The 15,686-nt window shown below is 48.0% G+C and overlaps 1 protein-coding gene across 2 annotated transcripts in view; it reads left to right on the plus strand.

Moving 5' to 3' along the window:
* The first annotated feature begins 9,148 nt into the window (after positions 1–9,148).
* Positions 9,149–15,686, plus strand: part of RRM2B (ribonucleotide reductase regulatory TP53 inducible subunit M2B) — a 90,958-nt gene continuing 84,420 nt past the window's right edge. For both annotated transcript variants that reach the window (XM_085605154.1, XM_085605155.1), the window contains exon 1: positions 9,149–9,299. In XM_085605154.1, the coding sequence (XP_085461280.1) occupies positions 9,246–9,299 (54 nt within the window). In that variant the 5' untranslated portion in view covers positions 9,149–9,245. The remainder of the gene's footprint in view (positions 9,300–15,686) is intronic.

The following is a 15,686-nucleotide window of genomic DNA, read 5'->3' on the forward strand; positions in this document are numbered from 1 at the left end:
CCGGACGCTGCGCGGTGAGGAGAGAGACCCCTGACCCTCCTGGTAGCTCGCTCCCCCTCCGCACAACTCCTCCTGTGTGCCCCTGCCCCAGCTACCGCTGCTAAGAACTCGCCCGTAAGTGTGCTTCCTCTGTTTCCATGCCCCGCTGTTTTGCTCCTGTCCCACTGTTTTACCCCTCTTTTGTGCCCCGTTTTGCTTTCTGTGTCCTCGTCTCCCCCGCCGCTGTGCACCCTGCGGCCCCACCCCCCTGACTGCCCATTGTCCATTCGCTGCTCCCGCCTCCCAGCTGCTCTTCCCTCCCACCTCCCCATATATAACGGACACTGCGCGGCCGCGCCGCTGGTGCGCCTAAGGCAAGCACGTCTGCGCCCGTCCGCACCTGGACCGTGCCCAGCGCCAGAAACCCTGGCCCCTGCACACACCACGACGCCCGCCTTCGCTACGACTCCAGTACCCTCCACGCACTCAATGCCGGACGACCACGCACCTGCTGCCTGGCCGTCCTGAAGCACACCCAAGGACCCTTCTCCTGCCGGAACTGCAGCTTCACCAGCATCCGGCCCGCCAACCCGCCCAACATGGAAACCAACTTCCTCAGATGTATACTGCTCAACACCCACTCCGCCCACAAACACGCCGTCGAACTCTGGGATCTCCTTGACACCAACGCACCAGACGTCGCCTTCCTGACGGAGACCTGGCTGACCCCCTCCTCGGCACCTGACATCGCCATAGCCATCCCGGAAGGCTACAAGATCACCCGCAAGGACCGCACCAATGGAATAGGAGGAGGAATTGCCATCGCCCACAGAAACACTTTCAAAATCTCGACACACGCCGACGACACCCTCAGCATCGCCGAACACCTGCACTTCCAGATCCACACCGACCCCAACATCACCCTCAGAGGCACCCTCATCTGCAGACCCCCCCGACCCCGACCGCAGATCAGTGACTCCATCACCGATCTCGTCAGCACACACGCCCTCGCCTCCACGGACTACATCCTCCTCGGGGACCTGAACTTCCACCTCGAGAACAACAACGACCCCAACTCCTCCACCCTGATTGACAACCTCGGACTCAGACAACTCGTCACTGTGAAAAAGAGGCATCTTTCTTGCATGGTATGCCCCCACTTTTTGCTGAATTGCTGAATGTACTTTGACTGAGTGTGCCCTGGACTCCTGCCAATCAGGTGCCCAGGGCCTATGTTCCTTCCCTAAAACAAAACAAACCCAAATTGGCACACCCTGGCCACATGTCAGCCCCTGGTAAATGGTACCCTAGGTACCCAGGGCCTTGTGACCAGGGAAGGCCTCTAAGGGCTGCAGCACTCCTTGTGCCACCCTTAGAGGCCCTGTACCCTTAAACACACACACTGCCTTTGCAGGCTGAGTGTTTGGGTGCAAGACAAAAACAAAGTCGACATGACACACATCCCTGTGTGCCATGCCCATCACCTACACTGCCATGGCATACATCAGCCACCCCTCTAGCTGGGTGCCTTATGCCAATGGTGTGGGCACAGGAGCAGGAGCCCTGTCCCCCTACAGTGCCCAGGTCCATTCCTGAGCTCTGTAAGTGCAGTGCTGCCATTTAAGAGTACATGGTGCTGAGAGCTCGTCAAACACGAGCCCCACAGCACCATAATGGCAACACTGAAGACTGAGAAGTTTGGTATCAAACTTCTCAGCACATTAAACCCACACTGATGCCAGTGTGGGATTTAATGTACCCAGCACCCCAGAGGGCATCTTAGAGGTGCCCCCTTAAACCTAACCTAGAATCCACGTCTGCTCTGAGGCTGCCTAGGCTGCCACCCAGCAGACATGTTGCTGGACCCCTGGGTAGGAGAGCCCCTGCTCTCCTGGGCCTGCAACAATGCACATCCTGGGCGAGGTGCTAAATGTCCTCCCCCAGGATGGGCAGGGGGAAGCTTCAAAGGCAAGCCGCCTCTGTGAGCTTCCCCAGGCCACTGCAACCCCCCACTCTGGCGGGAAGCTTTGGCCGGAAACCCCAAATAAGGACAGGGGATGTGCCAGCCTGCCAACCCCACCCCTCAGGTGGGGGAGGCGAGGTGAAGCACATCTCTGGGCTCTCGCCATCTTGAAGATGGGGAGCCCTACCCTATCAGGACTAGGCTACTGCCCCCCTCCCACAGGAGAGAGGCAGGATAGGGGGTGTACCCACCCCAGGACAGGGACCCATTGGTCCCTGCCCTTCACCTACCTGTAACGCCCCTAAATCTAGTACTTAAAGGCACCCTGAACCTTCCTTCCCCAGGTTCCAGATTCAAAACTACAAAGAGCAAATAGAAAGAAGACCTGCCCTGCAGCTGCTAAAAAGAGGAAGACACCAACTGCTTTGGCCCCAGCCCTACCGGCCTGTCAACCCTCGAACCTGCTCCTGCTCCAACCCGGCATCTCTTGTGGCCAGCAACCTCACCAACCCCCGAGGACCTGGCTACCTTTTGGCTCTAAGCCCCTGGGACTCCCATGAGTAGAGGCTCTACTCAAAACCTACCTCTAATCCCTGGCAGCAGCCCGGAACCGCGAACCCAGCACACTCTGCACCAGATAAGCCTGGCCAGTGCCGGAGTGAACAAAGACCCCGAGGATGACCCCACGGCGACTGTGACGCCGAGTCCGGCACCCAAGTACCTCCCTCGACACTCCTGAAGAAGCCTGCAGCCTCAGAACAAGGTGCCCCCCCCTACCGCGATCAACAGAGGGTAAGATTTCCCGACACCAAAAGGCACCCCTGCACGCGGCGCCCCGCGGCCCCCTGTGCCCAATCCCGGGGTACCTACCTATCCTCCAACTGCCCAACTTACCTCTCGAAGTGGTGGTGGCACCTGAAGAGTCCTCGTCCCCGAGCTTGCAGTCTTTTTCTAAACCGGAGATTTCCCATTGAAATCAATTGAGCGCCCGAAGGCTCAAAAGCACTCTGCACCCAGCCGCCCGAGTGCCCCTGGCATTGAAAACTCTACACCTTCCTACTTTCCCACTTGCCCTGAGTAAGTGACCAGGAGCCCAGCTCCCACAGCCGCGTGGCTTGCCAGTCAGCAGCCACCAACCAAGGCCCCCCTATCCCTCATAGGATAACATTGGGCCTAACTCTCTCTGCACCCGGCCGCCCTAGAGTTGCTGAGGGTGAACCAACTGTACCTACCTGACCCTGGGCGACCCCTGAGTCTATGCCCAGAACCTCAACTCTGCCAGTCGAGTACTTACCCTTAAACCGATAACTCTATTTTCCTCATAGGGTAACATTGACTGGCTTTTTCCTGAAATTTCTTCTAAGTGTGGACTTAAAATCTTAATATATTCACCAAAAATCAGCCGAGTAACGAAAACAAAATTACTCACCTGCTCTTAGGTGAGCTCCCAGTGCTGGATCTTGGTGCCCAGCACTGACTCTGAAAAATACTTACAACTGTACTTACCCGTAACCCAATTTTCTTCCATAGGAAATCATTGACTGTTTTTCTGTAAAATTTCTTCAAAGTGTCGATTTCTGCAATCTTTAAATATTCTTCAAAAATCGTATAATATCTGAAAACGTAATTACTTACCTGTTTTGGATAAAGGTCCCAGTACTGAGTCTAGGCACCCAGTACTGGATTACAAAAGTAACGAGAACATACTGTACCTGCAACTTGAATTTTCTTCCATAGGAAATCATTGACTGTTTTCTTTGAAATATTTTTTAAGTGTCAACTTTTAAAATAGCTAAATATTGTTTAAAAATCATTACAGTAATTAAGTCGACTTTCATCACTTGATTCTGAGTACTGACCCAGGACTGAATCTAGGATCCAGTCCTGGAATTCCAAAAGTAATCTAAAAAGTAACCTGTTGCAAATAACCTCGGACTCAGACAACTCGTCACAGCACCCACACACTCCGCTGGCCACACGCTTGACCCCATCTTCTCAGCGAGCACCCACGTCTTCTTCGACCGCACCACCACTCCACTGGACCGACCACCGCTGCATCCACTTCACCTTCTGTTAACCCGCCACACACCACCACACCCAGCAGATGCCTCGCCGCAGCTAACCGCCGCCCTCGCCCACCCACAGACCCAACCGACCCCGACGCCGCAGCTTCAAACAATGTATCAACGACTGCGCCAACACCCTCGCCCCACTCAAGAAACCCCCCAACACCCACACCAGCAAGAGAGCCAGCTGGTTCACCGAAGACCTCCAGGCCTCCAAGCGAACCTGCCGAAAACTAGAAAAAAACTGGATGCGCGAAAGAACACCGGAAAGCTACACAGCCCACAGGAACGCACCCACCGACATCACCAACTCATCAGATCCACCAAAAGGACCGCCTTCAGAGACCGCCTCGACAACAACGCACACAACAGCAAAGAGCTCTTCAGCATCGTGAAGGAACTCTTCAACCCCAGCTCCAACACCAACGACATCCCACCGTCACAAGATCTGTGCGACTCGCTGGCCACCTTCTTCCATCGCAAGATCGCAGACATCCACGACAGCTTCGACGCCATCACCACCCCGACAACAGCCGACACCCCGGCTCCCACGACCACCACCCGCACCAACAGCCTGCTCGCCTGGACCAACACCAACGATGACGACACCATCAAGATCATGAACAGCGTCCACTCTGGATCCCCGGAAGACCCCTGCCCACACCACATTTTCAACAAAGCCAGTAGGACCATCGCACCACACCTTCAGAAAATCATCAACATCTCCTTCGAGACAGCGACCTTCCCGGAGAGCTGGAAGCACGCAGAGATCAACGCCTTACTAAAGAAACCCAAGGCGGACCCCAAGGACCTCAAGAACCTCCGACCCATCTCCCTGCTCCCGTTCCCGGCGAAGGTTATCGAAAAGGCCGTCAACAAACAACTGACCAGCTTCCTCGAAGAGAACAACATCCTGGACTATGCCAGTCAGGGTTCCGCAGCAACCACAGCACCGAAACTGCCCCCATCGCCGCCACCGACGACATCAGGATCATGCTCGACAACAGAGAAACCGTGGCCCTGATCCTCCTGGACCTGTCAGCTGCCTTCGACACAGTCTGCCACCACACACTAAGAGCACGCCTCCACGACGCCGGAATCTAAGAGAAGGCCCTGGACTGGACCACCTCCTTCCTCTCCGGGAGAACCCAAAGCATCCGCCTGCCCCCCTTCCGCTCGAAAGCCACTGAGAACGTCTGTGGAGTACCCCAAGGCTCATCTCTCAACCCAACGTTATTCAACGTCTACATGGCACCACTTGCCCACGTCGCTCGACTGCACGACCTAAACATCATCTCCTATGCTGACGACACCCAGCTGATCCTCTCGCTCACCAAGGACCCCCACACCGCCAAAACCAACCTCCACGAAGGAATGAAGGCCGTCGCCGACTGAAAGAGGAACAGCCGACTGAAGCTGAACTCGGACAAGACGGAGGTCCTCATCCTCGGCTACACCCCCTCGGCCTAGGATGACTCCTGGTGGCCGACAGCACTAGGAGCACCCCCTACACCCACCAACCACGCACGAAACCTAGGGGTCATCCTTGACTCCACACTCTCCATGACAAAGCAGGTCAACACCGTCTCCTCCTCCTGCTTCAACACCCTCCGCATGCATCGCAGGATCTTGAAGTGGATCCCCCCCGAAACTAGAAGGACGGTCACCCAGGCCCTCGTCAGCAGCAGACTGGACTACGGCAACGCACTCTACGCAGGAGCCCCGGCCAAACTCCTGAAACGACTCCAACGCATCCAGAACGCCTCCGCTCGCCTGATCCTGGACATCCCCCGCCGCAGCCACATCACACCCCACCTGAAAGACCTGCACTGGCTCCCCATCAAAAAGAGGATAGCCTTCAAGCTCCTCACCCACGCACACAAGGCACTCCATGACACCGGACCAGCATACCTCAACAGACGACTCAGCCTCTTCACCCCTGCCCACCATCTGCGCTCCGCAGACCATGCCCTCGCCACCATCCCCCGCATCCGAAGAGTGACCGCCAGCGGCAGATCATTCTCCCACCTCGCCGCCAAGACTTGGAACACCCTCCCCATCCGCCTACGGCAGACCGAAGACCTTCTATCCTTCAGGAGACTCCTCAAAAGCTGGCTCTTCGAACAGTAGCAGCTTCCCCCCCCTAGCGCCTTGAGACCCTCACGGGTATGTAGTGCGCTTTACAAATGCTATGATTGATTTACTAGACATCCTAATTCCCACCCCTCCTATCGGCAGAGAAAGATCCATCAGAGGACCATTCGCCTCTGTGATAAAGGTAATGATGTGATCCGTCTAGCTGTAGGGGGCCTAGTATAGCTAAAGGGATAAACGAGAAAGATCAGATTTATTGGAAGCATTCCTCCCATCCCCTTTCATTTGTTTGGTGCTTGGACAAGGAACTGAATCAAAATGAAGTACGGGATAGGACATTAAAGCGTTAGAGTTAGTGTATGGACGGTAAAGTGTGATTGCATTGTGGCCAATGTGGGGAAGTGTTTTTAGGTCTCGCCTGAGACAGCGCTTTGGCGCTGCTCTCGCGATAGCTTTTGTAAAAGGGGGATCTGGAAGTGCAAACGAGTGCTTTTCAGGCCTCCAAATACAGTGCATGTGCGCCGGGCGCGCGCACCATTTGGCAGCCTGAAAAGCACTCGTTTGCTCACTTTCACGGCTGCTTTGATGTCCTCAGCGAGCCGCGCGGCAACTGAGGACATCAAAGCGGCTGCGCACACCATTTGCCACCCCCTTCCTGCTTGTTTACTTTTGCCATCATTTCTCGCAACACAGGTGAGGAAAAAAGCATTTTCATTTGACTTTCGACGTCCCTCGTCAGTGCTTGTTTAATTTGCTTTCAGTACGTTCTTTAACTTTATTCTGCCACACTTGCACCTTTCTGTTGTGCACTCGGCACCCAAACATTGTTTTTTTTATTTAAATTAACAACCCAGCACGCTATTTAAATGAATAATACCGTGCACTCGACAATGGGACAATGGCGCCTGGCCCTGCAGCTCCTCCCACCCCCGGGTGCCACGCTTTACAAGTACAATTAAACATTTTAGTATTTTGCTTTGACTTTAATACTGCGCACTCGCACCTTTCTTGTTGTGCACCTAAAAGTAGTCTTTTTATTTATTTAAATTAACACGGCGCATGCTCAACAATGGTGCCTGCCGCCCGCAGCCTGCCTCCTCCCCCTCTCGCCCCCAGGCACCGAACTTTAGGTTACATATTCAGTATTAAAAAAAACTCTGCTCCCGAAGAGTTTGAGATCAAGGAGAAAGCCAATAGTACAGGTGTGTTGGTTTTCTTTGTAATCGTTCCAAACCAGACGAGACCTCTATTTAATGGTAGCTCAGCTGGGCTTACGTAGCAGCCTGCAAAGTCTGCTTGTATCCTGCAAATATCATGTTATAATATTGTGAAAATAGCTTAACTGGTTAAATACTTGCTACGGATGGCTGTGGTTAAACTCTGCTCACAGGTCAAAATCATAATGACCCAGAACGTTTAAGTGTTTTCTGCAGAGCATCACTTGTTATATAGCGCGGACTTTACCCGAAGGTGTCAGAGCGCTTCACAAAAGGAACAGCAGTGTTACATGAAGAGAAAATTACAAGTGGGCATGTTACAAAAGTGTCGATCGTTAAAACAGCCTGTTTAGAATATAAAGTTAAATAGTAGATTAGTTCATGCTCCTGGGGCGAATTGTTTTTTTGTGCATTGATCTTTTTGCGTACTCCGCTTTGTTTTTACATCCAGGACTACCAGTACGCGAATTCTTTTTTAAAATAAACTGGTTAGGATTAGCTAGTTGCGCTTGGAATAGAGAAGGGTGAACGATATATTACTAGATAATCTGCTCACTGATGTCCCATTCATTGGCAATACCATGTTATCCTTTGATTAGTATTGGACTGGCGTTTCGGTCAAACATGTACTGCAGGTTGAAAGGGTGATGTAGGCGGGGCGGGGTCACAGCGCTGCCCGCGCGGTTGTAGTCAAACCAGAATTTGAATTGCAACTGCCTACCTCCTCCCACCATCGGGCTCCTTTTAATCATATGGCCAAGCCAACACAAAGAACCATCAGTTCTCCCCGCGCTGTGGTGCACTGCACCGCCGCTAAATCTCCCATTATTACATTGATCCTTAACTACCGTCAACTTGAAACTTATTCACAATACAACTCAGAGCATACTATATCGTCTTCCAATCCCCGGAGCATGCAGGTGAAGTACACTATTCAGGAATTGTAGTCAGAGCTTTAAGTGGGATGAAAAAACTGGGGGGGGGGGGGGTCTCAAAGGGGCGTGGCTCAGAAACACCTACGCCCAAAAATCTGTGCTTGGCATAGTGTGCCGCCCGACCTGTATTTTGCTGTTTCTGTCATTGCATTCAGATATATGACACAAGTAACATCAAACCTACAAAAAGTCACGACTATTGACTTGGTTGTTGCATAAGAAAAATTAAGCTGCAAGTATGGCTGGTACATAATATAGAACAAGCATTTGCAAAGCAATAGGTCTCGCATTTATACGAGTTTGAGCTATTGGCATTGTAAGTCACAATGCTTTTTATCTAAGTTTGTTTTTTTTAAAACATAAATAAAAAGCACTGTCGTTTACAATGCTAATAGCTCAAACTCTCGCAAATGCGAGACCTATTGCATTGCAAATGCTTGTTGTGAATTGCATGCAAGGCAGAGAAAGTTCATACCATGTCGCTAACTGTTCCCCATTCATGTACGAAAAACCCACAATAATTTTTTTTAACACATCTCTGATTAGCAAAAACCTCTAAATGAACAGGCTACGTGGAAAACTGTAGCTAAACAAATGTATTCAGCATATTTTTCATTCAAAAATAGTCTGTGGACTTATGTGGCACACGCTAAAAATTAGATAAGAACACGAAACAATGGAAAGACAGGTGCCAATAGGACTCAGAAGAAAAAAGATACAACCCCGAAATAAAGTATACTGCAATCTGAACCGTGAATACCACCGTGCCTGAGCATGCGTGAATCGCTGACTGTATTAAACAGACTGTTTTTGCTGGGTGTTGTAAACATTGCCTCCTCCAATCTGTGTAGAAACTGCTTTCCCTTTACTCCTCCTACACTCCCGCCTCCTGCCCCCTGAAGCGGTTCTGTCCCTTTAAACAAGAGCTGGTGCTTTAGTTCTGCTCTGTCTAGTCGTACCCTGTCAACAGAACGCAGCTCCTGAATCCAGAATGGGAGATGCTTGCTTTGCTCTGCAAGAAACCTCGAGATTACAAAAAGATAAGGTAAAAAATGTATTTTTTTTTCTGCCTATAGGCTCAGTGGTTTTTGACAAGAACCCACCCCCTGCGCAAGCGTTACGTTACTCTTGGTCTGGCTTATTATAGGGCAGATCTGCACAGGAAATGTTTTTGTGACCAGTAGCCTCACCCGGAAGTGATATTTGTGTAGCGTAGCCTGTACGAAAGGAGGAGGATACATATAACATAGAAGTATTAAAAACAAGAGTGCGGTGAGCTACGTTACGCAGAAGACGTGATGAGTTCTTTATCGCTCTGCTTCTTGTTTTGAGCAGTCATGCAGCAATGCAGCATATTAAGAATTTTACGATAGCTGCATTAATATTAATTTTCCATTGAGAGAGCTCACCTTGGAGGCAATATTACCATTGTATGATTTTAAAAAAAATTGAAAGTGTTGGGGGAGGGGGTACACGCCCCCTCCCCCACGCTCTCTGTCTCTTTTTTACTGGAATACGAGTATTTGGGGCTAACGAAATTTTAATTCCTATTAATCTGTCGACTCTATATTGGGGGTAAGCAAGGCTGCCATGTTTACAGTCCATGTGACATCGGATTTCGTGTGACATTGTTGAGTGACACTTGTCTTTTTGCAACCCAAGAGGAAATATGCGGCAGGATAACCCTCACTGATCCTCTGAAGTAGAATTGCCTCTCAGCACTTATTGTCTGCGTGGTATGTGACCCCGTAATGTCAGTATTACCCTGCCAGCAATAACTCCCCCATAGCTGCCAATGTTTCAGATTGCTGTGTGTGACACTTTAATAATGTCAGTGTAATTGTGAAGTGACATTTCAACGACTATGAGTGACACAGGTGTTTGACAATTGGGACAAAAAGACAGTGGCTGCTACCTGCCCAGTCACAACGGCACCAGTGATCACGCCAGCTAACTTTGGGATTATTAACAAGGACACAGGGGACAAGAAAGTTGATGTTGTCTCATTTAATAACAATAAAAACAATACTGTTTCAGACCGCAAGGGCTCGAGTGAGAACCCTGTTACTAACAAGGAAAATATGTCTAATCATTTAGCCTAAATGCAGAGCCACCTGGATCAACTTTCAGTTTCAACATTGGCACCCCCACTTGAAGCATGGGAAAGTCAAAGGCATATTAAGAAGCGTTTGCTTAGTAATAGAGAAGAGCCGTCTTCGACAAGCAAACTTAAAAGACTTTTTTTATTAGAAAATATAATTACAATGTGATTCATTTTGCACCTGAAAATCTGGGCTCAGAAAAGGCCTGGATGACTCGGGCCTCTATTAATCACCCGGCCCATTCCACTCAACATTCATCGTTTGAAAACATTGCAGGCAGATCATTTATTAATGTTGCCTCCCTTAGTCCCAGTTAGACCCAGTTCCCACAGTTATCCCAGGGTCATCCAGGCAGAATCATGAAAGTTATCAATTTTCTTATTAAAGATGCTGTAGTTTTTACAGAGGCCATCCATCTGCTGGTTTCTCCTTCAGCCTTCTCGCCCTAAGCACTGCAAGCACAGACATACGAAATAACCATGACGGGATATGACACTTCATCTTACAGCCACTTGGAAACACACTCTAATTTAAGAAACTTAGATTACTTTAATTCAGCAGCACATCCATGATGGAAACTGGCCACTTTATTTTAGTTCTCTTAGTAATGAGATAAATATTGTCCAGAGTAAAGTTGTGGCAGAGTCACAGCTGCAATAAGCATGTGTATCAGGAAACACCAGAAACTCGCCTCTTGCCCATCCGATTCTCTCAACCAGGAGATAGATACATGTCCAGTGTGGATGTCCATTCTCTCAACCAGGAGACAGATATATGTCCAGTGTGGATGTCCATTCTCTCAACCAGGAGATAGATACATGTCCAGTGTGGATGTCCATTCTCTCAACCAGGAGACAAGATACATGTCCAGTGTGGATGTCCATTCTCTCAACCAGGAGATAGATACATGTCCAGTGTGGATGTCCATTCTCTCAACCAGGAGACAGATATATGTCCAGTGTGGATGTCCATTCTCTCAACCAGGAGACAGATATATGTCCAGTGTGGATGTCCAAAATAGACATCCACACTGCGGTGGTACAAGATGTCGAGTCGCACGGTGCAGGTAGCCAGCCTGTCATGGAGCTGGTACAACCAGCGCCGGCTCTGCTGAAGTGGCGGCAGACGCTAGGGTCGGCACTGTAAACAAGAAATTAAAGCTCGGTGACTAGAAGTGTGCGGCAGCTCACCTACGCGAAAACAAGTTGGTGCCATGCAACTCTAGACTGTGACAAAGGTGCTGAAATCTGTAAGGTTAAGCACAGGAGTGGTGGCAGCGTAAATGAGCGTGATCGCGCATTAAAAGTTTTTTTTTTTATTAAGGATGAAATAGTATGTCAGTACAAACATCACTTCAGGCACATACTTCTTGCAGCGAGCTGTGGGAAACGCGCCTGCTGGTAGCTGCTGCCCGCAAGTTCGGACTCTGTGGCTGGGCCTGACCGTGGCACGATTGATTTTGAGGGCTGCTGGTGTGCTCTGGGTAGATTGAAGCTTAGCTGAGGAAACAGTTCTGCGACAAGGTTCTCTCGGCTGCCGGTGTGGGTTCTACACGGGTGTCCGGTTGCGAGATTCCTTATTAGATTTAATGGTGTGAGCTGCACTCATTCATTACCAGCAGCCAAAACTTCCTCCTGAACTGCCGCCGGCGCACGACCCACGGCGCTTTTAAAGAAGTCACCCAATTGTGTCCATATTAATGCGGCGGTGCGCTGTGCCAAGTGAATGTGTTACATTGTAGCACCAGCCAAAGCTGCAAGCGTCTGAGCCTGCCCCCAAGCCGGGAGCACTTGCAGCACGCACTGTGACTGCATGCTTCCACTCCAGGGTAAATTCAGTAAGTAATGTAGCATTGCAGCAGCGTTCCCGCTTTGACAGCTGAGGAGGCGCTATAATGCCCGACTTTCCATTTCAGTGCGGTGATGCGGACCACCGCACTGAAATGCGTTAGCATGCGCTGCTCGCTCTGCGAGGCATGCTGTATTAGGGTATGTTGTTTAAGCGTCTCACACTCTCACCCCATATTTGTCATTGGCTTTGTGTGATTGTCCTTCTTAAATGGTGGCTTCTGATTCGTAAATCGGCTTGTTAGTCCCGCCTTGGTACCGCCTTGTCTTTATTTGTTACGGCCTATAAAGACTGGACCCTTTACTTGACTGGTTACACGGCCTGCTTTATCTAGGGGGTGAGCACTATTTTTGTTATTTCAGTGGACAATGGCGGCTGCTTTCTGGGGAATTTGCATAACGATTGCGGCGCCCGCTTTAGGGACACCGTGATCATTTTCAATTTTAATTTTATTCATTTTTAATGTTGAGCTTGGCGTCCACTTCTATGACACCGCAATCCTGTTTTTTTTTCTCTTCAACTCTCATAGTGAGCGCGGTGTCCGATTCAGGGACACTGCGCTCTGTTTGTTTATTTCTTTTTTTACTTTAAAACTGAGCGTGGCACTGCTTCAAGGACACCGCGCTCTGTTTCTTACTTTATTTTTTAACTTTAACACTCAGCACAGAACCTGCTTCAAGGACATCGCGCTTAGTGTTAAAGTAAAAAAGCAAAAAAAGAAACCAAGCGCGGTGTCCGTGAAGTGGCGCTGCGCTCAGTTTTAAAGTTCAACAAACATTTGCAATGCAATAGATCTCGAATTTACGCGAGTTTAAGCTATTGGCATTGTTATTTATAATGCCAATAGCTTAAACTTGCGTAAATGCGAGACCTATTGCATTGCAAATGCTTGTTTCTGTATCTGTAAAAGCAAACATAGAGGTTAGCTAGAATTACAGCAAACAACAAGGTACACCATCTGGTAAAATGCTATCAATTTAAAAACAAGGGTATAGATAAGCAAACTATTGCAATGTAAAATAAATAGGGCTCCCGGTTTTACAGTATTTATTTTTTTAATATTTCCGTCTGTATTTACCCATATTTCTTTTTTAGCCATCTTATTGGTATTTATCCATGTGTATTTTAAGAAAAAATGGAGTCGTCAAATGGTATATTTCTACATTTAATAATTGATAAACATGTTATTTAACTGATAAACGTGCACTCATACTTCGTCGCCTGTCCCATTTTAGCAAACTAAGCAGCCATATATAACAAAACACTACACCCTACAAGTAAATATTAACATTAAATATAGATATGTGCCGGTATTAAAGTTAGTCTCATCCTGCTTTTTACCACCCCACGCTGTCTATCTGCTCAGCTTCTGGCTTTGAATTCACAAAAACAGCTTGGACAGTTACTCACAAAAAAGCACAATTATCTGTATTTTTCCACTTATAAAAATTAATACAGACAGGAAACACATTGTTTTCGGTCTGTAATTATCTGCAAAAATCAGTAAAAACAGAAAACTGGGAGCCTTAAAAATAATTATTAAAAATAAGGTTGCTGTATGTATTGTTAGAAATCTATAAATCTAAATATTCCATTTAACGGCGTTGACTCCCACATAGCAACACAAAATAAGAAATGACAACACAAAATAAGAAATGACAACACAAAATAAGAAATGACAACCATTGGCGAAGGCAATAGATCTCAGAGTACAGGGGGGAGACATGCACAACAGAGACAGCTCAAAAACACATGCACTCCCATGGACTGCTTAACACAAAAGAAAAGAGAAGTTCTTGAAAAGTAAGCAGTGAAAGCAGCATAGACAACCAATCAAAAGAGATGTAAAGAGACAATATTCCATAGCGGGGACATTTAAGTCTGCAAGACTCACAAGCTGGGGCACGAATAAGAAACAGGCAAATAAGAGTGACAAGGAAAGCCAACCAATGGTAAGTAATGGGCAGTCTTCAAACCTGTGTATGTTTTTATTGAGCCACAATATTTCTTGCTTCAGACATAAATGCACTGTTTAGTAGGCTTCGACATAAAAAGCAGAGATTGGACATTAAGCAGCTGTCTTGACATCCACTTCTCCTTTAACTTGCACACAGGAGGTAAAGGTTAGCAGAGCTAGAACAGGAACTTTATTAACACTTGAAGAGCCATGTAGCTGCCTGCCTGAGGCACTTCAGTGATCATTCAGAGCTCCTACAGAGCAGCTTAGTTTGTGTGATAGTAAATTTAAGTGAAAGGGTGTGTGGCATTTGCCCATTGTGTAGTATTCTGATCCCTAAGGGTGACACTTGGAAGAGCTTTGAAGTCAGACATTTGAGAGGGCGAATCCATTAAAGTGAATAGAGAATCAACAGTTTTTTGGAGAGTGATATAAGTTTGAAAAGAAGGTGACTCAATTTAAGTTTATGAAGATACTTTGTTGGTCAAGAGGGTGACAGAGTTAACATAAATGAGTGTTGGGAGGAATGTGGACAATGAACCTTTTATTATGAATGACCTAGAATACATATTATATTTGTTAAGTAGTTTTTATATGGCATATGTTCACCAATTACATTGCCCGTTAGCTGTTTCAATGCAGAGGATGTGCCTGTGATTGTTGATGTGCTCATGGAAAGTCATCTTTGTAAGTGGGCTGATGGTATGACCGGAGACCACCCTTGCCCAATTGAGTGAATGTTTTGAGGTCTTCCTACAGTTGTGCTCTATAGGTGGGATGGGTCTTGTGACCTGCTTGCCAAGTTTTTGTGTGGTTTGTGTGGATTTTAAGCTGTCTGGGTCCAAATTGGAGGTACAGGTTGTAGGAAAGTGTATTATTAGTAGGTGGGGGTATTCACCTTCAGTTATAGTAATAATACCACAATCACTAATAAATCCAGTCAAGTCTCAATAAATGAACCTTGCTCAACCCTTGGTAGCTTGGCAAGCTGGCTGTCGGGGTTAACTTAGGAGACAGGTATGTGTAAAGCGTTTAATATCACCCAAACAGTGAATATGTAAAGGACATAACACAATAAAAACCCAACACCAAATTATAAAAATAGAAAATGTTTTTATCTTTAAATTGACACCAAAATGACAAACCCAGTGTAGGGAACCGGATATATGAATTTTGAAAGATTAAATTAAAAAGTGTGCATTATAGCGTCAAAAAGCTTAAGGTGCCACAGGTGGGTCTTGGGTCGCACTGGACCAGGAGAAAGTCAAAGTTTTAGACTGATTGTTGGTCGGATAGGCTGAGTACTAGGTCCCGGTCAAATGTTTACCTTTGGACTTAGTCTTTTTCTAGGTACTTTCTCTCGTCAACGGGCTCGTCGGTGATTCCACGGTATTCTCAGATCCGAAGCTTGATTAAACGATGGCAGAGGTGTGCTGTAGCACAATGACTCGGTGAGTCTCGAACAGTCTTTGCCCTCAACTGCAAATAGCTCTGGAGCTTTTAGTGGGACAAACCAGCGTGGTCA

Source organism: Triturus cristatus, chromosome 5_1 (assembly GCF_964204655.1).
Source record: "Triturus cristatus chromosome 5_1, aTriCri1.1, whole genome shotgun sequence".
NCBI classification, from domain to species: domain Eukaryota; kingdom Metazoa; phylum Chordata; class Amphibia; order Caudata; family Salamandridae; genus Triturus; species Triturus cristatus.